General features: G+C 40.1%; 1 protein-coding gene across 1 annotated transcript; it reads left to right on the forward strand.

Moving 5' to 3' along the window:
- Window positions 1-1,893: 1,893 nt before the first annotated feature.
- GPR180 (G protein-coupled receptor 180) lies at window positions 1,894-27,635 on the forward strand. Its single transcript, XM_054586474.1, has 9 exons — window positions 1,894-2,099; window positions 3,644-3,802; window positions 10,291-10,491; window positions 18,448-18,628; window positions 18,771-18,820; window positions 21,599-21,756; window positions 24,232-24,423; window positions 26,080-26,157; window positions 27,277-27,635. Exons 1-9 carry the CDS (start codon window positions 1,955-1,957, stop codon window positions 27,433-27,435), a joined length of 1,323 nt encoding a protein of 440 aa, XP_054442449.1. The 5' UTR covers window positions 1,894-1,954; the 3' UTR covers window positions 27,436-27,635.

Genomic DNA, 27,635 nt, shown 5'->3' on the forward strand with positions numbered 1-27,635 from the left:
CCCAGGATGGGCATGAAACTCAGCCTTGGCCAATTGAAGCCTCTTCCTGGGATTTGGAATTGGACTAAGGTTCTAGGATAAGCCTGGTTACTCTTCTTGAACTCAGAGGACCTACATATTTTGGAGTTGCTGGTGGCCATATTCATTCAAGTGAACCAAGGAATCAAAAAGCCTGCTTTCAGTGACAGGGAAAAACAGAGTTGATAACAAAGAAAAGAAAGACAAGAGGCAGAAAAAGAGGTCTCACAGCATTCAAGGACCATATTCTGATTTTTTTTTTTTTCAGGACCAATTTTACTCCTTTTCTTGGTTTGCAGCTACCCCATATATTTGCAAACACATGTCTGAAAGGATTCACCCTAAACTGATAAATAGGGTTACCTTTGGGTATCAGGTATGGGCAAGGAAAGGAGGGAATGAGGACTTACATTTTTATTTTATATAATTTTGACTATGGTTCTTTCCTAAGCTACGTGAATTACTTTTACAATTAAAATATAATGTAGATTTTTTAAATCTCATATTATTAATACCTTCAATTTATTCCTGGTCTGCCAGAGATAACAGAAAATGCTGGCTATATCATAAAAAGTATTCCCCTAAGGTTTCTTTTTCTAAAGGGTGAAGTCCTTTGTGAGAATTTGCTTCTATGTAATAAAGCTGGTTGTCCAGTGAATATAATTTATATATATTTATTCATGAAATAATTTAAATTCCTACTTTTATGGAGATATAGTCTCCAACCAGCTGGAGCTTACAGTATAGTAGAGGATTCAGATAAATTAATAAGCATTTAAACTACCTTGTGGTAAGTGCGCGGATAGGAAGGGGGGGTCTGTTCCCAGGGCATCTAACACACACCTGGGAGTTTGAAAAAGAGCATTGGGGAAGAAGAGTAAAATAGAAAAAGGAAGGTGAGGTGGAGATTGAGTAGCTGAATAAGGCAAGTATTCCAGCCAAGGGACCTGCCAGTGCAATAGGCCCAAAAGGGAGAAGTTGGAGTGTTAAGCAAACTGGCAGTGGCTCGCTAAGGATGAGAGAAAAATGTCAAGAAGTGGAAGTTTGAGATGCTCGAAAACCGTAACTAAAGAGTGAGTTGTGTATCAAAAGCAATTAAGAACTTTTAAAGGAAAGTGATGTAGTCAAAATGCACTTCCCAAAACTTTCTGTGGCTCTGGGGATGGGCTGTGTATAGCCAATTGGAGAAAATTAAGACCGGAGGCAGGTCAGTTGCCATCAACCAAGTAAGATTACGTCATGATGGCCTGGAGAGAACAGTGGCTGCTGCTTCCTACCATCACTGTCCAGGAGAGGCGCTAATAAACATCTGTTCGACTGAGTTGACAGGATGCAGCTTGAGTCGGGGGTCGTTGTAATTCACAGCTGTCTGTCCCGCTAGAGGGTGACCTAATTCAAGAAAACTGGGAACCTAGGAGGAAAAATAAATCGATTGGACGTGTTAACTATCTTTGAGACATTAAAGTGGAAACGTCCAATAGGTTACATAGGCACCTAGGGCTTTTCGACAGTTTTCCTCTCTTCAACAGAAATGGTGCTGCGGTAGGTTTGTTACTTCTTTCCGAATCCCACAGGCCCCTGGAAAGTCAAGAGCTCAAGCCCGCGCTCCCACACATGCGCAGTGGAGCAAGAGGGCAATAATTTTTCCGTAACCTGAAGCAACATCCTGCTAATTCTCTTTATAGAGAGGCGGGAACTAGCCAAAAGGCAGAGAGGTAATGGGACGCAAGCATCTGCACGACCCGCCCATTTCAGCCTCTGATTGGTGGGTGCCCTTGGCTCGTGGCGGAGGCGCCCTCCTCATTGGCTGTCCATCTCCTGGGCAGGTCGTCGGCACAGTTCTGCTCCTTCCTCCCCCTTCCTCCAGCTGCCGACGTGGGACCGGTAGCCGCTGGTGGTTGGCGGCCGCGGTGTGGGTGCCGAGCGGCAGGCGGGGATGGGGGCGCTGCGGCTGCTGGCAGTGGCCCTCACCTGCTGCTGGTGGCCGCCAGGCAGCCATGGTAAGACGCTGCGGGGCAGCTTCAGCAGTGCCGCGGCCCGAGACGCGCAGGGCCAGAGCATCGGCCACTTCGGGTTCCACGGTAGGTGCGGGGGGCGGGGAGAGGGATGAAGGCGAGTGGACACGTCCCGTGGGCCGCACCCCCGACCTTATGTGGGGAGATCTGGAGCGGGGCCGCCAGGCCGGAAACGTCACCCAGCTCACCTGGACTTCCAGCGCCGCCAGCAGCGCTCCTCTCTCCGCAGCTCAGCGGGATCGTGGGAGGCGTGTATCGCGAAGCCCACCGTCGCTGCTCCCTGCACCCTCGTCAGCCCCGTCTCCCCTCTTGGCGATTGTGTTCTGCGCCTAAAAGACCGTTTCTCCAACCCTCCCCATACAAACGTTGTACAGATGACACGCCTGCAGTATTTTTCGAGATCCTTCCCTCCAAGAAGCATCAGTTGCTCACTTCTCTTTCAACCTGATTAGATACACTAAGGCACTGTAATTACGTGTGAGTTTAAGCCCCCAAACGTAGATTTCTTCGATCTGTTGCTGTTAGATTAATTGGATTAAAAACTACTTGAAATAAATAGATTTTGGAAAACAAATACAACACCTGATAATCTAGTTGTCACTATCGCTTGAACAGTGCAGTTACTCTGCCACAAAAGTAGATTAACTATGGATCATGAGGCCCAGAATTAACTTGACAGAAATGCATGTACGTGTGTCCTGGAAGCTTCATAATTTATATCCAGTAAAATAATACCACAACTATACAGAAGTAATGAACTACAATTCAGAGTGCAATTTAAGATGATAATAGGGACTTAAAACGTCATTTTTAACTTTTGATAATTTATAATGTAATCACTTCATAGAGGATACTTACACTTTTGATACATACTATGCATTGACATTTATTTAAAATGTTTGATAATCAAAGTGATAATTATAATAAAAATAAAAACAGAGAATAGAAATTTTTTTAATGAAAAATGAAAGTCTCCTGCTTTACTTCTCACTCAGCATCCATTTCCACAAAGGCACCTATTTTTTGCCATTTATTTCTGAGCCTTAAATATAGTTGGTGTGGGTAGCCAGGCTCATTCTACCCTAGTCTTGCAACGTATTCTTCAAGTTTTATTGTAAATATCGCACGTCAAATTTTGTGTCAGGTATGAAATGTCTACCGCAAAACTCATTTAAAATTTCTTGATATTAGCTGTTACTATTTTTTACATTAAAAGTATAATTCAGTATCAACGGCCATGTTATATTTTAAAAAAGAAACTTAGGAAATTCCTATAGATAGTTTATGAAGACATGGAGTGGTTGTAAAATGAGGCACAAATTAATAGAAGGTCCACATGCAGCAGATGTTGCTGTTTACCCCGTGAAACGTCATCAGTTAGCTGAAGTATAAGGAAGCACCACACATTACTTTGGATAGTTAATGTGTATAATCTCCGACCTTGCATCTGAATGGGACGTTCATTCTAATGCGGTCTGCCTAGTTCAGTGAGATTAAGAAAAATTGTGTTCTTTAAATTCCCACTTTGATAAGCGGGGGTGTGGAATTTTCCTGCCATCTCACTTTTGTACGAGAACAAACTAGTTGATGATGTCTGTTTTCCGGCCCAGGTGACCGTGCCCTTCTCTGTGTCAGAATCAGCAATGCAGCGGTAGCCGTTGGGAAAGAAGCTAAACTCTACCTGTTCCAAGCCCAGGAATGGCTCCAGCTGCAGGAAAACAGTCATGGTTACAGTTGTAGTGAAAAACTGTCCAAAGCTCCGTTGACAAGTGAGTGTAGCCTTTTTGTATTTGATTGGGTATGTTTTTTCCCTCCATGTTAAATGCAGTGTTTGCATACCAGCCTGTTTCATGACACAGCACACATCCCACTGTGATAACTCTTGTCTAGCACATTCTAAACTGAAGTTTAAGGAAGCTGACCTTTTCCGTGATTAAAGACGGAATGCCGTTTTTCCCCCTTTGTCATTCAAACGTTTTGTAAATATGTAATATAATTTATAAGGGCATACTCTTAAAGGTCGCATCAATTGCACCAATATGGTGGATATATTTTGACCCAGTGGCAGCGTGGAGTGAATGATAACATTTGTTGAATACATATATGCTAACACTGAGCTAAGCACTAAACATGTAGTATCTCAGTTAATTTTATTAGTTAGCCCAAGTGATGCTGTTTTGCAACATGTTATTTGAACTTAGGGCCTAGTCATATGGTGACACAGTGTGTCATTTTGGGATGCACCACACTGTTTGCAGACCTTTAGGTTTGCCCCTTGAGAGGCCCTGCTTTTATTGTCCTAGTTGCCTGGATCCTTGAGCGCTTCCCTCCTCATCAGCACTATGCCCTGCACTAGGGTGTTAGCCAGCCAGAGTGAGTGCGGGTCTTTTTAATATAGAAATGAAGAGCATGTGCCATGCGGTCCATTTTGCCTCTTGGAAGTCACTTGTTTGTAGGGGACGTTAGGGATATGAAGCATCCATGAGAAAACATGGAAATTACCCCTCTTCCCTTTCTGCCTCTACATTTTCCCCATCATGTTCTACATATTGATGAGTCTCTGAATCTTCTTCTATGTAGTCAAGGAAAGCACTGCCACTTCTAAATGTCCAGTCTTCCTAGTCTTAGCAGCTCCCCGGTTCCCTAATGAGGCAGCGAGCCAGAACAGGGCTAAAAGTAGAAGTCCGTAGTCCTTCTCTGAGGATATTTTACTTAGATTTCTGAGATGGCATTGACCGTATGCTGAAGAAGTCTGAATGGCTTAAGGATTCAAGTATCAAAGAGGCAGTTACACAGAGGTGTGGACCTCCACCTTGAATTTCAGAACTTAACCTGAGGCGTTCATGCAAGTGAACACTATCAGTTTATCTCTTCCTGTATCACCAGTGTGTTCAGCTGAGTGTCCCGCATACGTATAAACACTTCTTGCTCGTCCAAACCCTCTTCTGTGCTCCCGGTTTAGGAACTGGCACCCTGTCCATCTAGGAAACAAGCTGGAAACCGAGGAGTTGGCCAACACTCCCCTCTTTGACCTCTCTGTCCCCTTCCAAGCTCTCAGTAAGCCACCACTAAAAATCCCTTGACTTCCTCTGACTTGCTTCCTCTCCACCCGCACCGTGTTATACCAGGTTGCCGTAACCTCGTACGGCCGCAGCGGCCGCGGCCGAGCTGATCCCTCCCTGCCTCGCTTTCTTTGCAGTGCTTGTGTCACTTGAGTGCTCTCCTGGGCCTTTGCCCAGGCTTTTCCTCGGCTTGTTCTTCTTTCCCTCTTTGGCTCCTCCCTCCTCTAAGTTAACACTTGAGTTTTTATAGCTTCTTGTTTTCCTCCATGGCACTTACAGTTACCATTTTGCATTTTATTTGTTATAAAAATCAATAAGAGCACTAAGGCTCTTTTGGTCCATTCATTCATTCATTCATTCATTCATTCATTCACTGAGCACTTCTGTTGTATCATGGATTATGCTGGGCACCAGTGGTAAATTATGGACCAAAATACTGACATTATCGCAGTCCTTAAGGCTAGTGCGTGTGATGGGAATAAATCACATCAATGTAAATGTAAAATTGCAACTGTATAAGTACTATGAATGTTAGTTACATGATACTATGAGAATTTAGGATACTCTAGTGCTGAGTAAGCATTTACGAAGTACCGGTAGGGTGAATTATCATAGACCTCAGTGCTTGAGGGGTTTTCGGTTGGTAGGTTGTTTGCTTTGTATGTGACATCTCGAAGTGTTTTTTTTTCCTTCTATTTTCCATTAAAAACTTACCAGGTAGTTTACAGCTTTGAGCTGTAAGAATGGATTTATTTTCTTGTATCACATGGTATTATACCATATACTACGTACACTTGCAAAATCCTAACTTTTTTATCAGCCATAAAATGCCTTCTGGCGCAGAGCGCAGGTACACAAGGACACCGTGTGGTGCGGTGGAAAGGCTGCTGCTCCAAGGGTCACTGCTAGTGACTTACGGAGTCTGGTTACCTTTGAGCCGTACTTCACCTGCCTGTACAACAAGGGAGCGGGACTAGTTTTCTGTAAGGTTTTTGAAAGTCCTAAAATGCTGCAACTCCAATTGCGATTCTTTGCGATGGAGTTGCATATACATAAGGCTGTAACTTATAAAACCTCTTGCTGTTGTTTCTTTTTCTGCTTTTCCCTTTCTCTGTTCTACTTTCTCGAGTGGAAGGGTGTTCTTTGGAATGAGTAGAAGAGAAGATCTCAGGAAACAGGAATTTTTGAGGAAGAAGATTGTTTTGTTAAATTTGGGGGCCTTAAATAAATTAAGTACTGGTGAGACATAAATCACTTTCTACATATTTCATCAAATTCTTTTTCTAGTAACAAATGCCAAGTCTTAGTAAAATCTATATTCTCTATCTTTTATATATTATTTGTCATATTTATAGTATGTTATTATTTAGGAGCTTTGATGTGCTGAAACACAAATTCTTAAATTCATGACAATGTAATAATACCACATTTTAATTTCTTCTAGAAATAATTCTCATTTCCTGGCCATTTAATGGGACTTTAAGAATTAATAGCCTTTTACCTACTTGGTAATGAGTTCATTAACTGTGCTAACACCTATGTAAAACCTTACTGCCACTATGAACTATGAAAAGACTAGCAGATATGAGAACTCCTCTATTATCAAATGTGGCTTGTAAGTCTACATTCTCCCAAACTAATGCCTGGGAAATTATTTTTCTGTCTTCCTTTGTTCTCTTTCAGTAATGTCATAAAACATCAGCTTTAAAAATAATGACAAAATATTTGTAAGTTCTTTAAAGCAAGCAAACAAGACATTTAAAAACACTAAAAATAAGTTTCTATGTAAAAAAATTTAACAAGGAGATTAAGAGTAATTTAGGTCAGATTAGAAGACCTAAGTATAATTTTGTATATAAAACAGAGATATCTTTGTCCATCATGGGCATATACTTCCTTTCGTACATTGGGCATGTTTATAAGGCCTTTAAAGGTGGTAGTATATTATTATTCTGTGTATTTTTGTTAACTATCCTCATTTCCTTTTATAATATGATTGAGCAGTTAGCTATATCACATCATTCTCTGAAATTCAGGCTTTGTTAATATTTGAGGTGCCAATTACATCAACATAGAGTACGCATGCTGTGCTGTAGTCTTTTGTCTCGAAAACAACTGATGCAGATTTGTCCAGAGGCTTGTTTCCCAGGCAGCTGGAAAAGGCAGCAAGGCAGAAAGTTCAGGCAATACGCTCTGTGAAGCACACTCTTGTTTTAATTGGAGGTAAATCTGCATAATTTAAAAAGAAACATTAGAAAGTGTAGTGGTGAAACTATAATGGTTAATTTTTACACTGTTTTATTGAAGAGAAAAAGCGCAAGTGAAAGAACAGCAACATAGCAGAGCCTTTATATAATGAGGTCCAAATTATGTAATTACAAGCTGCACATTTCAAAAACCTTATTTCTAAGCCATGTATTGATTATGTATTGAATTCTTATTAAAGGTTTTCAAATATTTAACAGAAATTAGAGTATTTGTTACATTTTTCTGGCAGCTTACAGCTGGGGGAAAAAAACATGGTATAAATGTCAGCTAAATTAAGACAGCCAAAATAATAGTACTATGGAATTGTTGATAAAAGCATCTTACCCAGTTTAGCTGCTGTTAGTGAAATTCCCAGATGTAAATTCCAAGTCCTCAAAATTTGAATCCCAACTAGCTATATCAGTATCTCATTTATGAAGACAAACTATAAATAACATTTTTCCAATTTTTTTATAAGGAAAATTTTTAATCATCCAGAAAAGTACAAGTGTATTATACCCAACATCTGCATATCCTTGGCTTGTGTTCAGTACCTGTTGATATTTTGTTACATATGCTCTGTATTTGTGATTTTTGTTTTAACCGAGCCTGGCTGTGGGGGCTCAGCTGGTTGGAGCGCTGTCCTGAAACGCAAAGGCTGCAGATTTGATTACCGGTCAGGGCACACTTCAAGGCTGTGTGTTCAATCCCTGGTCTGGAGCATAGGGAAGGGAGACAGTTGAGGCTTCTTTCTTGCATCAGTGTTTCTCTCTCTCCCTTCTCTCTCTAAGAAGCAGTAAAGGAATGTCCTCAGGGGAGGATTAAGTAGACAGGGAGGGAGGGAGGAAGGAAGCCGTGGGTATCTTGAGCAGTTCCGCTCACCATATTTCAGTCTACCTCACATAACAGTATGGACGTTCTTCTCCATAGCCACAATACCTTATTACACCTAAGAAAGTAAATCATTTAATATCCTCTAAAATCTCTCACATATGTAAATTTCCACAGTTATCTTCAGACATGTCTTTTATTTATCAAAAAGATATTTTCTTCCGTCGAGAAAAAGATCAAGACTGGCTGGCATGCTGTAGAGGCAACCTAGAGCTGGGACTCAGGCCTGTCCTAATCTTACATTTTAAGGACACTGGACTTTGCACAGAATCAGACTATTTCCATATGCTGTCTTATTTGCTCTTCCCAAGAATCTGAGCCAGCTGGGGCAGGTAGCTTAATTTTACTACTGAAAAACAAATTTAGAGAGATTAAGTCAATTTATTTGCTGAGTCATAATGTCAGTAAGTAGCAGGGCTAAGACTTCCTCTTTTAACTCTTCTACTCTTTTTATTATCCATCGTTGTTGAGATGCTCCTCTCCTATAACTTTTTGACAGTGTTAGCAAGTGCCTCTTAGGTCAGAATCATAGTTTTCCATTGAGAAGGGATCTTAGACATCAGTTAGCATTCCTCAGAGGGGTACCGTTGGCATTTTCGGAAGAACAGGTCTTTTTTTGAGACTTCGCCTTGAATTTCATGAGGCTTAGTGCAGCCCCCTCCAAGTAGCTTATCAACTGTTCTGACAAAACTGGCCCCGCCCATTTCCAGATGCCCTGGAAGGGAACAGGTTACCTTGGATTGACAACGACTTATTAGTGTAATCACCTTTTAAAAAAAACACTCCTTTTTTTAAAGAAATGAAAAGGAGAATTAACCTTTATTCAGCAACTGCTTTATGACAAACACCATGCAAAGTGGCTCATTTAACTTAGTCCTTGCATCAATCAGCTCTTTGCTCTAAGTAATTATCTTCGTTTTACAGATGAAGAAAGTGAGTGCCTTTCTTTATGTAATTTGTCCAAGGTCACATAGAAAGTAGGTATTGCAGCCAGGGTTCAAACACAGCTTTGTGTGATGCCAGCATTCCTGAGTCACCTCTATCCCGCCACTGTATAGACCTGGCCCAGTGTGATAACTCTTATGTTCTTACAATTTCTATTTGTCTACTTGTAGTACTTTTCTAAAGAATTACCAGTCAGCCCTGGCTGGCATGGCATAGTGGATTGAGCACCAGCCTGCAAAGCAAAGGGTCTCTGGTTCGATTCCCAGTCAGGGCACATGCCTGGGTTGCAGGCCAGGTCCTGGTAGGGGGAGTGTTAGACAGGCAACCACATATTAATGTTTCCCTCTCTTTCTCCCTCTCTTTCCTTCTCTCTAAAATAATCTTTAAAAAAAGTTTAATGAAAACAAAAAAGTACCAATTAGAAAAAGATTTTGGAAACTCTTTGGAAGGTATTGGTGAGTCATAGCTATTAGATATGATTTTCTAAGTTGAATGCTCCATTTTAAATTTAACTGTCATTGATGTTTCCCTCTCTCCCTTCTTTCTCCTCTCTCTAAAAATAAATAAATTAATAAATTTAACTCAAACAAGTAGGTTTCAAATATGTCACTATGATGGTTACACAGCATTGTGAAGATTCTTAATGCCACAGAATTGTACACCAAAAAAATCATTAAAATGGTAACTTTTGTGTTTTGCACCTTTTACCACAGTGCAGTATGCAGATCATGTGTCATAGAAATGCACACTTGAATCCTACATAATCTTATTAACCAATGTCACCCCAATAAATTTAGTTTTAAAAAATTTTGAGTGTCACTAACCCACTTGAAAAATTTGAAAACATTTACAATTCACATTCAAAGTTTCAGTGAAATCATCTCCTCACGTGTGGTGTTCCATGGTACTTTTGTGGTGACTCCTCTGGTTGAGGTACGTTATATTTCTCTTTGTGATTTAAACACCGAATGCCAATACTACAACAGGGTTTGAATTTCTAAGGCTGTAAGAATTCAACAAGAGAATTCTAACTTCGAATTGATTGTATGACTAAAACAATGAGTACATTTGAGAGTTTTGCTTTGAAAGTGCTGTCTTCTTTTTCTTTAAAGTGACCATGAATCAGACTGAACATAATCTGACAGTGTCCCAGATTCCGTATCCACAAACATGGTACGTGTTTTATGCGGACAAGTACACGTGCAAAGATGACAGTGAGAATTCTCAGGTGGAAGACATACCATTTGAAATGATGTTACTAAACCCAGATGCTGAAGGGAATCCACTTGATCATTTTAGCGCTGGAGAATCTGGTAAGAATATGCATTTAAATATATGTCCTTAATACATAAAAAGGTTTGTGCACAAATTTTTTCATGTTGTGTTTTTCATGTTTAGAATATTAAAAATTAAAAATAACGTATGTGTCCAATAATAGGGAAATGGCAAAATGAATCTTCCTGTAGCATTTTAATAACTATACTATTAAATTAAAAAAGCAGAGCACCAAATTTTATATGGTATGATTTGAAATATGTTTAAAAATGCAGAGAATAAACAGAAGTACAAAAATATTAACAGAGTATTTCCATATGTTGGGTGGCAGAAATTTGGATAGTTTTATTTTCTTCTGTATATTCTGAATCTTTTTAAAATGATAACCTAGCATTATCTATATAAACAGAAAAATATTAATAAGTTGAGTAATCTAAATTGGAAACTCCGTGATAAAGATAAGGACCTGTGCTATTTTGTATACCTGTTCTTTTAATAAGTTGTTTGAGCAGGTTTAAGGATTGTCTGTATTGGAGCTTGCAACCATTTTAGGAATGATAAAAGTTTATAATACTTTCCAAAATTAGGTTTACTCCCATTAAATTTTTCATTGACTGTGTACTATACTACTAAAATGAGATACCTAGCCCAAACAGAAGTGAATAGACACTTCTCGTGATACATGATAGACACACCATAAAGTATCCTAGTAGATATGTAAATTAACATGTCAGAGTGGAAACGGAGACCTACAGACCATCCGTCAAAGAAAAGGGGTTCCTGAGTTCACTACCCATCTGGAAGAGGCGGTCTGCTTTAGAGGGAAATTCAACCCCATTGCATTTCATTCGCTGTCAAGGTGGGTGGGTAGAGGCAGGGCAGGACTTAGGTTACATTATTCAAAACCGAGGGTTTAGTTCAAAATACAAATTGCCATAAATAGAAAAGCAATTCGAGGAGCATGTGTTATGGACAACAATAGGCCACAAACACCTTAATGCGTAAAGAGATCAACTTTAAAAAAAAATCCTTTGGTCTGAAAAAAACATTATTTATATAGTGACAGAATGAGATGTTAAATGTTTTAAAATAGTTAATTCTGAAAGTTTTTTGCGTATAAAGGAAATCACACAAGGGTAAGCTACTCAAGTTGTTTTTGAATACAAATAAACTTAAAGGTTAAATTTCACTTCGTGGTAGTGTGGATCGTTGTAGATTGTTTTTGGAAGTTGTTAGTCCTACTGATGGTAGTTTGATCATCGTGTTGCCATTGGAAATAGGGTTCTTTCACGGAGTAGTGAGAAAGGCTTTTCCGGTGACCCACACATGTGAGGGGAATGTAGTGCTGTGGTAAGGTTTCCTGGGTTTGGAATGGAAGGCCGCCCCCAGGTTCCTGGGGTCTCATCTCTGTCTGCTCCACTGCGGAGGAAGTCCAGCTTTGTTTTCATCAGGCCCAGAACAAAGGCCAGTGCCCGAAAATTCTGTGCCACGCTAAGGCTTAGTCCAGCTCAGCCTCTGTCCTTGTCCGGCTAGCTTGGTCTGTCCCCAGCTGTGCTTTGGCTGGCACTGTGCCCCGGCCCGCACTTGGAGCCCACGCGGGCACATGGCTGCTGTGGAGAGAGAACATGCTAGTGAACTTGTTACCAAGCGTGAGAGAGCTTGTCTTTGCTTGGCTAATTTTATTACCTCAAGCATGGGAAGGACCAGGCGCCCTTTCAAACTAGCTGATCAACTTCCCAATCTTTTGCAGGCTTCTGGTGGGTCTTTCCCAGCCAATCCATTTTCTAGATCTTCTGGGGTTCTGTATTCATTATCCAATTCCATCCAGTCCTTTTCCCAGGCTAGGCTCTGCCCCTTATGGTCATTATCTTAGCTCCTACTGCACATGCCTCGAAGTGGAAGGACGTCTGCCTGCACCATCTTGGCCAGCTGAGGAAGTTCTGCTGTTTCATCTTTACCTTGGTAACCCTGGAGAGTGACTGGTAATGCTCCTTCCTGCCCACTTCTGGCCAGAGGTCCCAAGGGCAGAAGACGCAGTGGTCCCCTGGGGAGTATGTGAAGCTGTAGCTTCCTAACGCAGAAGGCTTATTGTCCGATTCAGCTCCCTAGTTTATTCGGCTTGATGTTTTATTCCCTTTGCGCTCTTCCTTTATTAATATCTCACTACCTATGCTAACAGTTTTAGATGATTATTGGAAGTTAACTCAGTGCTACCATTTCTTATATCTTTCTAAAAGACGTTTGCGTTTATTTTTCATAGTTTGAAAAGGCGTTGATGAAACCTGTGTCTACTGATAGAATTGGACAGGCAGTTGGGTGAAATTGTTTTAAGGCCCCTTTTCATGATAAGGCTTCATTATTTCATCCGATACTTATTTTTAGGACTGCTCTAGGCTCAGCGGGAAGAAATGCTCTGCTGCAGCCACTGTACACGCAAACCCTCCCGCCTCCCCACCGGGGGCTGGTCCTGCCCTGGCACGGCTGGACCTTTCACGTGTCAGGCGACCTCCTGGTCCTTGACTTGCCCAGGAAAGAGTTCAAGAAGAGAGGCCAGGGTGCGGGTGCCGCTGTGAAAGCAGTGAAGAGTATGCATCCGAGTGGAAGCGGGCCGACTCCAGAGTTGTGTGCGTGCTCCGTTAGTTCTTGGGATTTTATGTGTTTCCAAGGATGGGGCATTGCTTCCAGGTTTTGTGGTGCCAAATTCTGACTGCCTTGTGCTAGGGAGGAGGCCTTGTTTTTGTTGCTTCCCAGTATCACAAGCGTTTCCAGCCATTAATAGTTCCTCTTTGGTCATTCCTGGAGATGGGGTTCTGAGAGGATATCGGCTGTCGGCTTCTACTTCCTCATTCGACTTGTCAGGATTTTTCCCTAACTTTTTTCCATCCAACCTCATAGTAGTGTCCACTTTTCCCCTGTTGCCTTACAGGCTGTACGGCTTTAGCTCACGAGATTGTTTTATGTATTGTATGGATCCGTGAGATGCTACTGTAAACCAATATGTTTTTTCTTTCCTCCTTATCCAAGCTCCCATTTCCAGTCTCTTTCTGCAGTGCCAGTGTGACACGTGAACATTGACCATAGACCATAAAATGACCAAATCCGTGCCCTGTGCTCTGCGTGAGCTGCTAAACGTTAATCATACTCACCCTCCTCCTGAACCTTGCCTATATCATCGAGTATTTTTTTCAAAATCCTGAATTATGGTTAGCCTTTTCTTTAGGGTTCACACTAACCATTCTGATTCAGTTCTTAGTCCTAACTTCTGGTCTATATTCTCCTGTGACTGATTTTGGTGAGATGTTTATACTTCTGTCTAAAATCTGTTTGCTCGTTTTTTAATGCTAGGATGGGAAAAGTTACATTGGTCATGTCATCAACAACATTTAAATGAGAGAAAACCTCATGATAGTACTTATTTTCCTTAAGCATGGGATTCTTTGCACTGCTAACTGGTTATCAAAAAGTGCCAGAGTACTCAGAAGTATTCATATTTGTTATGTGACTGGCTTAATTCTTAAGGATCACATTATATTATAGGTTAAAATGCCTAAAGGCCTTAAAATATGATTACTTCTACATTGCCATAAAATGCAATTAACTTTACATTAAAGTCTAAGTCCGTGGTTCTTAACCTGCCACTGTGCATGCATCTGGAGAGCTTTAAAAAAAAATGGACGTCCATCCATTTGGTTTTGGAGTAGAAGCCAGGAATTTGTAGTTGGTCAAAGCTCTAAAGTTGATTCTAATGTGCAGAACCACTGATCTCAAAGGTCATGTTCCCGTTGTTTGGGTAACGTGTTGGTATAAAGAAGAGCCTTAAGAGGTTTTTGCCTACTCTATAGCCTTAAGTATGGAGTTTGTTTTCAGGGAATAAATCCAATTAGTTCATTTTAGAAACTTTTGCTCATTTTTCTCATTTTCTGCCCTGAGTACGGAAAATTAATTTGCTATGCTTTTCATTGAGCATTGACTGTTAAACCATATACTTGAGAGGTTTGAATTAGAATAACCTGGTGCAAATAACTGCGATTAATGTTACATGTTATTTTGGTTAAATTTTGTAAGTTGTTTTCTTTAAAACCATTTATGTATTTTTATATCTACCAGACTTTGGTTTATCCTATATTTTACACACTTGGTCTAGATTTAAAAAAAATAAGTAAAACTAAGGCAAGTTTGATGCCACTTGATAAAATATTACATATGAATATCATGCTTTAAGGTAGAATAAAATAAAACTGCTTCTTAGTAAATTAAAAAAAAAATTAGAATTGTGGTTAACTCTACTTAGGCTCTTGTTAGAGACCAAAAGAAGAAGTAGCAAGAATTCTGAGGGTTAAAACATCATCATCTAAGGCAGACTGGTTTTCATTGGAATAATATTACAGGCTCTGTCAACATCTGCCTTTTCGCTGTTTTTAAGATTCCCGATAACGTTCATTCTTTTCTCTTGTCTCTTTTTTTGTCTCTTATCCCAATAGCATATGGGTTGGGTCTTCCATTTAGCCCTGGTAACATGTTGCTAATAATATGTTGGCATGTTTTTGGCTTAACATAACAGAGAAAAAGTAATGCAAGTGGCATAGACAATAAGGAAGTTAATCATCTTACGGAACGAGAACTTCTGAGGGCTCTTCAGCGCGGTTCACCCGGCGGGGGTCTCCCCTGCCGCCCTGTGGCTGTCCGCTCTGTCCGTAGGCCAGCTCTCTCTGTCCCACGTTCACACAGCAGCGGCAGCCGTCCTGGGCAGCACATCTAGGTACTGCTGGCCCTCTGTCGCCGTGGGTCCCGTACCGCATACACAGTAAATCCCGGATTGAAAATATTCAAAAAGTAATCCCAGAGAGTTCCAAAAAGGAAAATTTGAATTTGCCACGTGCCAAGGGCTGCCCGTCGCCCCGTACAGATGAAGCAGTATGCGGCCATGCCCAGCTGTCCCCTCTGGCCATTTTCAGTGGGCAGCCTCTGGCCGGCCTCTCAGCAATTGCCGTTCAAGCATTGTTCGCCCTACACCTCATTAGTGTGCCATTTTATAGAGGACTGAACACCAGTGGACTTTGATGTCCACATTGGGTCCGAGAATGAATCCCCCTTGGATATTGAGGGATGCCTGATGGCAGAAATCTGTAACAATTTTTTGAGAGCAAGGAGACCTTTCTCGGAGACTCCCTCAGCACATTTCATTGGCTAGAACTGGGTCACACACACTTGCTGTGCAACAGCATGAGAGAAGCAAGGGCACTGGAATTTCTCTGATTGCTTAGGGCGTATCTCAAGCCACCTGAGGGTGGGGGGCCCTGGGGCCCTGAGACCGCAAGCATCGTCGGTAGGCAGGAGTTTTCCGGGTGCTGCCCGTGACCCAGCGACCCCCTCCCCTTCTTGAACCCTCTTTTCTCACATCTCCTGTCCTTTAGCGGGAGCTGAGTCTTTAGAAGCTGTCCTGTAAGCTTTCTTCTTACTGAATTTTGCCAGTGCTTCTTCCCTTTAAGCTTGCCTTGAAATCTGTACACTTCCTAATGACATGAGCTCCTGTCGCTTGTTGCACACTCATTTAAGAGTAGGTGTCTTCTTTTGTGTATACAGAAAATTTAATACCTAGTATCCATCTATTTTAAAATTAGACTTTAGTTTCAAAGTGAACATAAAGGGCTTTCTTGTGAAGGACGGTGGCAGAACAAAAGTGAAGTTGATAGCTGAAGAGAAAAAAGTACTTTCTTTCTAGAAGATTTATTTAAAATAGAACTGAGTGCAGAACCCACTCAGTTCTTTGTTTAAAGTGCCTTATGGACAGAGCGTTGGTAAAAATAATTTATGCAAAAATCAATGATTGTTCAGTGTATTTAATATATTATCTCAATGAAGTAATTTGTTGGTTATAAAGTTAGCTTTCTCTAGAAGATATAATCTTGAAACATTTTTTTCCTCGTGCCATATGTCTTATTTTCAAAAGTTCCTCCTTCTCCTATATTATTTTGATTACTTAGTAAACCATCTAAGGATTTTCTTTTCATGATGGATTTGTAGCCTAATGGAGTATAAAACCTTATCTTGTAATGGATATTCTGCAAGGAATTTAAATAAATAAAATTTTAAATAGAATGCCATGTTTAATTCTTTATGCTAAGAAGGAAGATAAAAACCAGAATTTTAAAAACAACCTAGAAAAAAGAATTCTACTGACTTAAAATCAGCATATTTTCCATCTTGTTCCATCACTATAATAATCCCAGGTTTATTGTCCCATTATTTCTAAAGCTGGAATACTTCTTCTATGTAATAAATTTTATAATAAAAAAAAACGGCTTTTCTGTTATTCGATCCTCTCTTCCTGAAGACTAAACATGCCTTTCACCTGGACTAGAGAGTGGACTGTCAACATTTTTATACATAGAGCAGGAGAGACACCCAGTGGTTGAAGTACTTCTTATCTCTCTCTCTCTCTTTTTTCTCCTAACCATGCCAAAAACATGGTTGAGATTGAGCTGTTCAATGACTATTTTTCCTACTATTAGTATCTGGATTGCTTTTCTAACATTTTTTTATATAATGGAAATATTCCCTTCTCTGCCTATTGGCGTTAGTTCACCACAAATGAGAAAGTGGAGTGGGTTCAGTATTCACAGTGAGGATGGAAGGGATTGCAGTCTGTGCTGCTCATCCACAGGGCCAGTAGAGACAGCTCGATTCCTGTCTACTGTTACCGTACACCAGTGTTACCCAGATAGACTACAAAAGCCCTAATATTGAAGACTAGCTTTAGGGGTAACCAAGTAAACGTACGCGATAGCCTTCTAACATACTATGAAACTTTTCTGAAATTTCTGAAAAAAGAAGAGAGTCAAAATATTCCAGATAGTGCAGAAAAAGTCGGGGAGAGATTTACCGTAAGGACGCAGAAGACTGCGGACAATCTGCCAGCAGGAATTAGATGCCGCCAATGACTGGCACCAGTTTTAATGTGAAAGCTGCAATATTTACTTTGTCCTTGCTTTACCAGCCTTTTGCTCATTCAACATGTCAGTCTGCTCAGCAATTTTATCATCTTGGTTGACTCCTGTGGCCTATCCCAGTATTGGCCTCTTTTAACTTCAGTTTCTGTTGCCTGATTTTCTCCTTGTTTTGTGGTTTGATTCCTCAAGAGAATATGATTAGCCTAACTTATTTTTGAGAACCAGATCATGCTGTTTGTTGCCCAATGGCTAGTCTCTGGAGCGGTAGCCATTAGTCAGTTGTTACAGTTTAAGTTAACTGTGGAGTGGAATCCCACGGCCACCGCAGGATTTCCTTTTCGACGAGAGCCGAAGACAGTTTACTTCAGAAGAGGGCTCTGGTCATGGCGGGTGTTTGGAAGCTTTGCCCACGTGGAGATGTAAGGTAATGATACGTTCCAGAGCCGTGGTCCTCCGCTGCAGTCAGGATCACGCGAGGGGTGATCCGAACACAGACTGCCGGGCCCCACGCCGAGGTTGGGCTCCGTCGATCCGGGGTGAGGTGCAGGAAGTTCATTTCTAGCGAGCTCCCCAGTGATGCTGCTGCTGCTGCTGCTGCTGGCCCAGGGACCACCTTTGAAACTCGTCGTGAGGGCATGTTTTGCTATTGTTGACCAACGAAACCTATTTCTGCATCGTACAGAAGGAATCCACTTTGGGGGTAAAAAGAGTATCTAACAATGCTGAAATCATTGTTTTAGTTTACTGTTTCTGAACAAAACGATGCTCTAATGGAGAGTCTTTGGGCTTATTCCTTGACCACTATGCTTTTCTATAGATTGACTTTAAATAATTTAGTTTAATCTGCCTTCTTAGAGTTAAAACTACCCAAAGGTAAAAAGTTTTTAAGTTTCAGTAATTTACCTTTTTTCTCTTACAAACGTGAATGCTATGACTTCAGTTAAAAAACAAGTTCTAGAACTATATTGACAGGAAGATTTGAAAGCAGCCCAACACTGTAACTGGCTTGTTTTACTGAAGCAAACTCCTTTCTTCTCTTCACAGGGTTACATGAGTTCTTTTTCCTCCTAGTCCTAGTGTACTTTGTGGTCGCTTGCATTTATGCTCAGTCATTGTGGCAGGCTATTAATAAAGGAGGACCCATGCACATGATTTTAAAGGTTCTGACAACGGCATTGCTGTTACAAGCTGGGTCAGCTTCAGCTAATTACATTCATTTCTCCAGGTAACTCACCACCACTAAAGCTGTATTCATCATTACCTCTGATTAATCCTAATTAGTCCACCAAAATGGTGCTTGATTTGATTGTAAACAATTTTTTTCACATTTGTAATTTACACTAATATTCTCCTCTTCAATTCCTCAGTTATTCCAAAGATGGAATAGGGCTACCTTTTATGGGAAGTTTGGCAGAATGTGAGTATCTTTCTGAGCCTTGCTTTAAAAATGTAAACTTGCTATATGCTCCTTGTTTGTTTTTCTTCTTTGTAAATTGTTTTTTGTGCTAATACAATTTTTTCTATTCAAGATTGATTACAATTTAGCATGACTGAAAACTGGGCTACAGATTTAGTTCCCATATAATCCTATTTAGGTTCTCCTTAATTGGTAATGTCTGTAGCTCTTCATGGTCTATAGAGTGTATTTATATGTATTCTTCCGTTTTATCCTCAATAAAACCTCAGTGAAGTGTAGGTTTGCTTCTCCCTGTTTTGCAGATAAAGAATCGGGGCTCGGTGGCATGAAGCACATTTTCAAATGTCAGTCAGCAAGTGAATAGTAGAGCTAGGACGCAGACCCAAGTTTTCTGACCCCAAGCTGAAGGGGTTTTTTCCCTCTTATTTTCAACCCTTTTTTTTTTTTTTTTTTTTTGACTCTTTTACCTCTATTCTGACCCAGAGCCATAGAGTATACTTATAACTCAACTGACCTCAAAGCTTTGGGGTGGGGGGGTTAATTATTATTATTCTTAAGAGGAACTCTTATGAAGTAATTTTTCAGTTAAGTATGATGGGAAGAAATATTTAGACGTTTCTCTAATCATGGCTTTTTAAAGAGAACTTAATATTTCAGGTCATAGGCCCTTCTCAATCCTGGAAAACTCGTTGTGATTTGCTCTAAGATTCTGAATATGAAACCATTCTCGAATTCCCTTTGCCTTACAGTCCCCTCTCTCTCTCCCGGTCTCATCACTCTTTAACAGGGTGTCTGTCTACGGCAGTCTCTCATCATTGCAGACCTGCCCACCCTGATCTTACTGCCTGTGGGAGATTCTAAAACTGCTGGGACCTGTTCTTTTCCTTGTGGAGAGAACAGTGTGCTGCTCCTCTCTTGGGCGTGAACAAGAGTTGCCGCTCCTCTTTTAACATTATCGAGAGCCCTGGTTTCTCTCACCCTTATCTCTGGGATGACTCAGAATGTTTAATAGAATCATAGAATATTTTAAAGCTGGACAGACCTTAGAAATAACTTAGCTTATGCATTTTAGGTGAGGAAATTGAGGCTTAAAGAGGCAAAACACACAGAAGCCCATCAATAGCAAAGCTATTACAAGCTCAGATTTTTGAATTTTTGTGGCTGCTGTATACAAAACAGTGTATTAGTCTGGCAGCTTCACTATAGGTTAAAAAACAAAAGTCTTTAATAAAACTGCAGTAAATCTATGTTGCTATTTTTTGGTAATTCTGACAACAGCTTTGGTTAGTGAAATGATTAAAATTTCAAGATTTTTAATCAAGTCTCACAGAATGGGATTTTTTGTATGCTGTGTGTATTTTACCTACAATTAGTTATTTTTCAACCACAAATACGCAGTCTTCTACCTGTCCTCAAAGTTATAGTATTATATCAATATGTGCACTACTTAGTATGTAAAGAAATGAACCAGGAAATCGGGTGCCTTTTTCCCTGGGTATTTGTTTTTGCAAATTAGCAGCTTATATAGGAGTATTTCTTTGGCTCTTAACTTCTTTAAGTAACTGAATATGTATTTGTGAAATGTTTAATAAAAATAATTGACATTCATCGTTTAAAATCTATGATGAAAGAAAATTGTACTTGATCTGAAATGCCATGACATTTAATCTCACTCAAACATAATGACAGTTCATTATCAGAATTCACTATTACAAATATATAAGCATAAATGTAGAGAATACAGTTTTAATTTGGATGGCAGAGTAGGGGGAAAATAAACTACATATGGAAAGACATTTTGTTACTGGGGTTTTGGCTTGAAACTCTTAAAGGGAAGTATTATACTATATCTAGTTTTATGTGTTTCTCCAAGAATATCTTTATATAAAAAAAGTAAAAGTTGTGGAACTCAAAACTTATGGATGGCAGTTTGAAAAAGTTTTATTTTGTTCAATTGTGATCACATGTTTATTCTAAAATCTAGGTCAAAATACACTGTGAGGAGAAAGTGATCATCTTTCCTAGAATCAATAAATGCAATCTTCTACAACATACATGCATGGAACTTGAAGTATTTGTAGCTTGTTTTCTTGTAGCGCTGACCTGGGCGCAGGCAGTGGGCGCAGGCAGTGGTCGCAGCCTCCCGGAGGCGGCTGGCTCGCCCTGCAGTGCGAGGCATGGCCACCTGGTGGCACAGCACACAAGTGCCTGGAGTGTCCCGTTGGGCTACAAGACTCTGGACACTTAGCCCGCAGGAGTGGATGTGACTGCAGCTGTGCATTTTATTGTCATCCTAGTTCTTAGTAATATTTTTAGGAAATACTCTTCACATTGTGGTTCGGCCCTCAAAAAAGGTAGCAACTGAGAAATGAAGGCCCAGTATTCTTTGCATGACAGAAATTATGTTTAAAATTTGTCTTTTTTAATAAGCAGTAAAATATAGAGAACAGGGCTGTGTAGTTAGAGAAGCTAAGAAAAGTGGGAAACACAAAGAGATTTAAAGTGTATCTTAATAAAAATGTGTTAATGTGCATATATTAAAATAGGAGTATTGCCACTGTTTTAGCTATTCTCATAAATGTTTACAAATTCAGTCGCCAAGTTTTACTTCTTTAGAATAGTTATATATGAATATCTCTTAGGACCGACTTTCATCAGTTCTTTTTGAAAATGCCCATCTTTTTGTAGTTAAAAATAATTACATATTCTCAACTCAAAAAGGATGACATTCTTGGTATTCTGAAAACGTGGTTGACTTTGATTTTCATTTCCCATCAGTTTTTGACATCGCTTCCCAAATTCAGATGTTATACCTACTCCTGAGTCTGTGCATGGGCTGGACCATCGTGAGAATGAAGAAGTCCCAGAGCCGGCCTCTGCAGTGGGACTCCACGCCCGCCTCCACAGGCATCGCTGTGTTCATCGTCACGACACAGGTGAGCGCAACGTTCAGCGCTTCTGCTCTGCAAAACCGAGAAGTACCAATTTAAACAGCACGCCTAAAAATTGAAACTCGGGACCCATCAGGAATTTGTGTCATTTGAAAGTGTGAATTTAAAGAGTGATAGACTAACTAACCCAAATTTAATTGTAATTTACCTGAGTTTCCTATCAGCTTGTTCAAGTGCAATATGTTTAATATTAGCTTAGATTCTTATTTTCTTACTTAGTAGCTTTCTTTCATATTTCATAACACATATTAAGTACTCAACATTAAATAAGCGAATCAGTGAATTTGAGATCCGTCCATTGACAAGGATCTTTAGGTCCAGTTCTACTACTTTATACATGAAATAATTCAAATGAATATCTGAGACCAAGGAAAAAGCAAAATGCAGAATAAAAAAGAATGGATCTTGTTTCTGTTTACGAAAACCATTACAAAAACAAATGTGGTCTTTGAGAAAGGTCCTCTGTGCCTAACTTTTCCTCCAAAGCAACAGTACGAGACATTAGGCTAGGATCTCCATATGCCTCTGTGCAGTGGACTTATCAAAATTAGGAAGAAAGGTACATACATAAAAATTGGTACTGAGTTTGTAACCATCGTTGGCTGTAGATGAAAATGAAATACACACCTGGACCCTGTAAAGGACGTTACAATCTAAGTTTTAATGCATTAAATAAATTGCAAGATTCATCAATGAATGGTAAGGTCTGTGCTTCATTTTTCTCTGTATCTCTAGTATTTAGTAAGGATAGTAGTTGCCGAGTGAAGTAGGTGTGTTGAATTTACATGACTGATTTTAGAAAGAGACTGTATCACAGATAGTGATGTTTAGAAAGGAGATAATGCCAGGGAGGGACGGCTAATGAGAAAGAACTGAATTAGAAGTTATTAAAATGAGGGCAAGTTTCCACCGACTTCATGTTTTTGATTCAGGATTTGTGGAGAACAGTGTTAAAATCTCACGTCTCAATTAATAGCTTTTAAAAAATTGAATTCTTATTATTTCATTTTAATTTAAATTCATTCCCATGGACAAAAACAAATTTAAGAATTGAGACTATGACACTACCCTAGACTGTTACATGAGCATTCTTGAGGAATACATTAGGCATGGCCCTAGTACTCAACAAGCCCAGACAAGGCGAATAATACAGGCAACCAGGGACGTATGAATACGTGCATATATTTCATAGGTCATATATTTGCATACATATACGAAAATATGGGAGTCCAAATTTTAAAAAAGTGAGTCATGGGAATCGGTAGGGGTTTTTTTCTGCTTTATTGGGGTATAATTGACAAGTAGAAATTGTATGTATTTAAGGTGTACAACTTGATGTTTTGATATACATACACATTGTAAGATGATCACAGATATATTCATCACCTCACAAAGGTAGTAGGAAATGGGAATTCTATAGTAGCACTTTTTTTGTTCTAAAAGTTAAGCTTAGAAATGTAGGTTAAAAAATCACATGGGTATAATTTGGTGGAGTGGAGAAGGAACATTTTCAGTCATGTGGAGCAAATACTCAGTCCAACAAGGAAATTCATGTGTGCCAGATGACAAAGGAGTTCACCTGTCAAGAATGGTAGCAAGAGTAAAACTGGTGTAGAAGATTTGAGAATGAGAAAAAGAAGAGGTTGCTGGTATACCCCATACGGTCTGAGAATTGGAATTAATACTTGAGTTCTGATACAAATTTTTTGGAAGCCACTGAAGATGCAGTTCTGAGATCTGAGTCGGCAAGTGAAAGAAGCACAGAGGGCTATTGACTTGTGATGGAAAAACATAGTAGTTTATAAATTTAAGTGATTGATGTTGGTAACGATGGAGGGAGTGTGGCTACAGATTTCTAGTGAACAGCAATAAACAGAACAGCTTCTGAGTTTTTACTGTTACAAGAACAATATGGGAGAAAAACAACTAAGGATAAATGGCTGTGCTCCTAGTGAATGTTAAAAATATGCTCTCCTTTACCCAGGGAGGTTACCATGGAAAAAGCGTAAAATCTGAAATTAGCAATTCTGACGTGTTAATTTTTGGATTACAAAAAATAATGAGATATTTGAAAGTTATCCTGCGATAATAGGCTTGAATGCAGAACAGTTTGATTTCTTATGTGTTGAAATAAGAAAAAGATTTAGAAAAAAGTTTATCCTCTTCATCTTTTCAACTTATTTTCATCTTCACAGATGTCTTACTTGAGGCATGGTAGCAATAGCCTGTTTTATAATTTGGACGTGGTCTCATTTGATAACTCGTTTGCTCTAGCTTGGCCTATCAGCAAAGAGAGAACTGCCTGTGCTTATTATTGACTGGCAGCTCTGTCCTCTGATAAACCTCAGAGCCTCTTAGAACGTTGCTATGTTTTGAGGGATACTTAAAAGAGTTGAAAAAGCACTTCATTGTAAACAGGTATGACTTTTTTTTTTCTTCTAAATGTACTGTGTTTTGCAGAGTATTTTGCTCCTTTGGGAACAGTTCGAAGATACCAGTCCTCACAGCCACTACTCACACCACAACCTCGCAGGGCTCCTCCTCCTCGTTCTGCGGGTGTGCCTGGCGCTGTCATTAGGCTGCGGGCTCTACCAGATCATCACGGTGGAGAGAAGCACGCTCAAGAGGGAGTTCTACATCACCTTTGCCAAAGTACGGGAGCTCGCGTCGCGGCCGGTCCTGCTTGCTTAGGCAGCCCGCGCCGGCCGCCGCAGGCCCGCACTGGCTCAGCTCCGCGGCCCGCCTCCGCTCCGGGGCCTGCGAGAGGCGGCGTGTCCCCGTGTTACGGAACCCGTGCGACAGGGGTTTCCCTGTCGCTGATGGCAGGTCAATTTTGCCTGGCCCACGATTTCTTTACCCATAGGGATTTCACGTTTTTCTGTAGTATCCGAATTTCAAGTTTTTTTTTTTTTTAATTAGAATACAGTTTACGTTTCTCAAAATTAAAAAAAACACACCAAAAACAGTTATCTGACTATTAGGAGCTGGTGTTCCCAGAACTGCGCGGTGGCTTGAAGCTGCGAGGAACTCTCGTCCGCAGGTGTCAGCGGCTGGGCGGGGGACTGAGCCCCGCCTTAAGGTCAGCGCGTCGCGCCTCGTGGGCAATGTCCACTTCGCTCCCGCTGCGTGCCCTGGCTGCGGTGGGGAGACCTACACGCACGTTCGGCTTTTCCTCTGTCCATCTGATGGAGGGAAAGATGAGGAGAGAGCAGGGCTGGTGACGTGGCTAGTGTTTCCTCCCTAGAAGAGTCTGCCGGGCGGAGAGGACCCACACTCCTTCACCCGGGCCGCCTTAGACGGCGTGGGCAGGCCTGCCCGGCAGCCCTGGGCGGAGGGCCGCGCCTGCCCTGCCCTGGTGCGGGCCCAGCTGGGCCGCTGCCGCCGCTGCCCTGGGCAGGCCCGCGGGCCCCCCAGTGCCAGCCAGGCCGGAAGTGGCGGTTCACTCGTGAAGTTTATGCAGGGATAGCGGTGTTTGTGGTTTGAAAAGTGAGGATATACGTAAGGTGTTTAGAAACCAATTTTTTTTTTATGCGTAAAACACTACCGAACTTTTTCTTTGAACTAAAAAAAATTATTTTATGTGTTATAATTTTATATCTTTTGAATGGGTTCAAACGTTCAAAAATATTTAGAGTAGCAAAACATCTCTCTTGCCTGTGTTCCATCTACTCAGTTGTCACCTTCTCAGATAATCACTGCTCTATAATTTATCCTTCCAGAGAATTTTTAATAGGCATTCCTATATATTTCCTTCCATTTTTATATAAATAGTAGCATATTAAGTACGTTGGAAAACAGAATACATTGCCATGGTTTTACGAAAAATAGTAAAGAGATACTTGAAAAGTATATTAAAAAGTTTCCCATTCTTACTTGTCCAGTTCTACTTGCTTCTGTACTAACAACCCTCAAGCAGGTAACCACTATCAATCACTTTTTGTGTATTCTCAAGAATTTGTGTGTGTGTGTGTGTGTGTGTGTGTGTGTGTGTGAATGTGCATTCTTTTTTACAGAAATATTACACATTTGTACCTTGGTTTTCTCAATTACTGATTTGTTATTTGTACTGTATCAAAATGTGCTTATGTAAAAAGCATAAGATCTTGAAATACTGTAGAAAATGCCCATTGGATTAAAAACAAAATATTAATGTCATAGCAACAGCACATTTATTTCTACATATTGCAAGTTCTCCAATGTCCCAGTGAGGTGAATTAAGACCTCTGAAATATGCTGTGTTTTTATCTGGAACATTCTGAAAATGAAGATATAGCTGCACTTACTTTGCTCATTTTTTATTTGTTTCAGGGCTGTATCTTGTGGTTTTTATGTCATCCAGTTCTCGCATGTATTTCTATCATGTGTAATGACTACCAAAGAGATAAAGTAAGTAATATAAATGATCAAAATAGTTTGGGTAGTCTATGTTGCACCTATTTTTTCTTTCAGAGTCTTCTTGACTTCTTTAAAATAAAACTTTGAAACAAAATACTGAACTGGTAAGTATATAATTTAGAAGTTTAAAATATGAAAGACAAAATTTTAAATTTAATAGCAAAATGATGGAAAATAGCTTTGTTATTCATACTTTAGCCTACTTTATAATGCCATTTTATAAATTAGAGAATTCATAACACTGTTAAGAAAAAAATGGCAAAATTTTTTGCTGTATAGTGATAGAAAAATCAAGATACAATTATAAACATCAGTCTCCTTGCGTTAACCCACTGCACACAGCAGTGCCATGTTCAGGTGTTCCACGCTCAGGTGTGCATGTCCAGGTGTGCACGTCCAGGTGTGCCACAGTTAGATTGTGTTGATACCTGCCTTGTTAGGTGAGCGGCTCCATCATTCCAAAGTGGAGTTCCACCGAGAGCCCTTTGCCTGCGGTGCCGTGTGTGCAGGACTCAAGAGATGCGTCTTGAGCCTGATGTGTTTACGAAGGGTACATAGATAGGAAGGTAGTCTACCAAAACAGAGAAGCAACTTGAGAATTTTTTAAAGGACTTTTAAAGTAGTCTTCAAGATTCAGGCAGGGACATGTTTTATTCCTAATACTGGATTAGCCAAGAACCTGACTTTTCTCATTACTTTCTGTAGTACACGCACTGTAAGGAGAGAATGGCATAGCAAATTATTCTTTTGTGTCTTATTTTGGTGTCTGTCAGCTGCTAAAAGAATTTCACCTTTGAACAATTACCGTTCTGAACATTAGCCATATTATTCTATGGAAAAATGTATTTGATAAAATGTGCCCAAGGTAAAGGTGGATATATACACGGTGGGGCGAAATAATGTTTATAGTTGTGAGCACACAAAACACAGGGTTCATTCTTGCGTTATTATTGATCAATTATTGTCCTATGAACGATGGTAAACCTACTTTTACCCCACCCTGTATGTATAGATAAAGTACAATAGGTACCAGTTTGTGATAAAGTGAATTTAATTTCTGCAAAAATTTAATTGCATGCAGTGAAACCATTCTCTTTCTTTTCTTTCTAGGTCGTCACAATAGGCGTAATCCTTTGCCAGTCTGTTTCCATGGTTATTCTCTACCGACTCTTTCTGTCCCACAGTCTATACTGGGAAGTGTCCTCGCTGTCCTCGGTGACACTGCCGCTGACCATACCCTCTGGGCACAAGAGTCGGCCTCACTTCTGACACTTGGTGTTCTTTAAAGGAAGAGCGAACAGAGTGCAATAAGGATCCAAGTACTGACTTGTTTTTTCATACCTTCAGTATGAAAAATTGAACATAGAAAATAGAGCATGTTATTTATACAACTGCATTTAAGCAGTACCCAAACTGAAAAAGGTAATAAACGAAATGTTTTGAAAAATACTTAATAAACTTGGAAGAAA

This window comes from Pteronotus mesoamericanus, unplaced genomic scaffold (assembly GCF_021234165.1).
Source record: "Pteronotus mesoamericanus isolate MK-2021 breed Mesoamerican mustached bat unplaced genomic scaffold, CSHL_Meso_final contig_94, whole genome shotgun sequence".
NCBI lineage: Eukaryota > Metazoa > Chordata > Mammalia > Chiroptera > Mormoopidae > Pteronotus > Pteronotus mesoamericanus.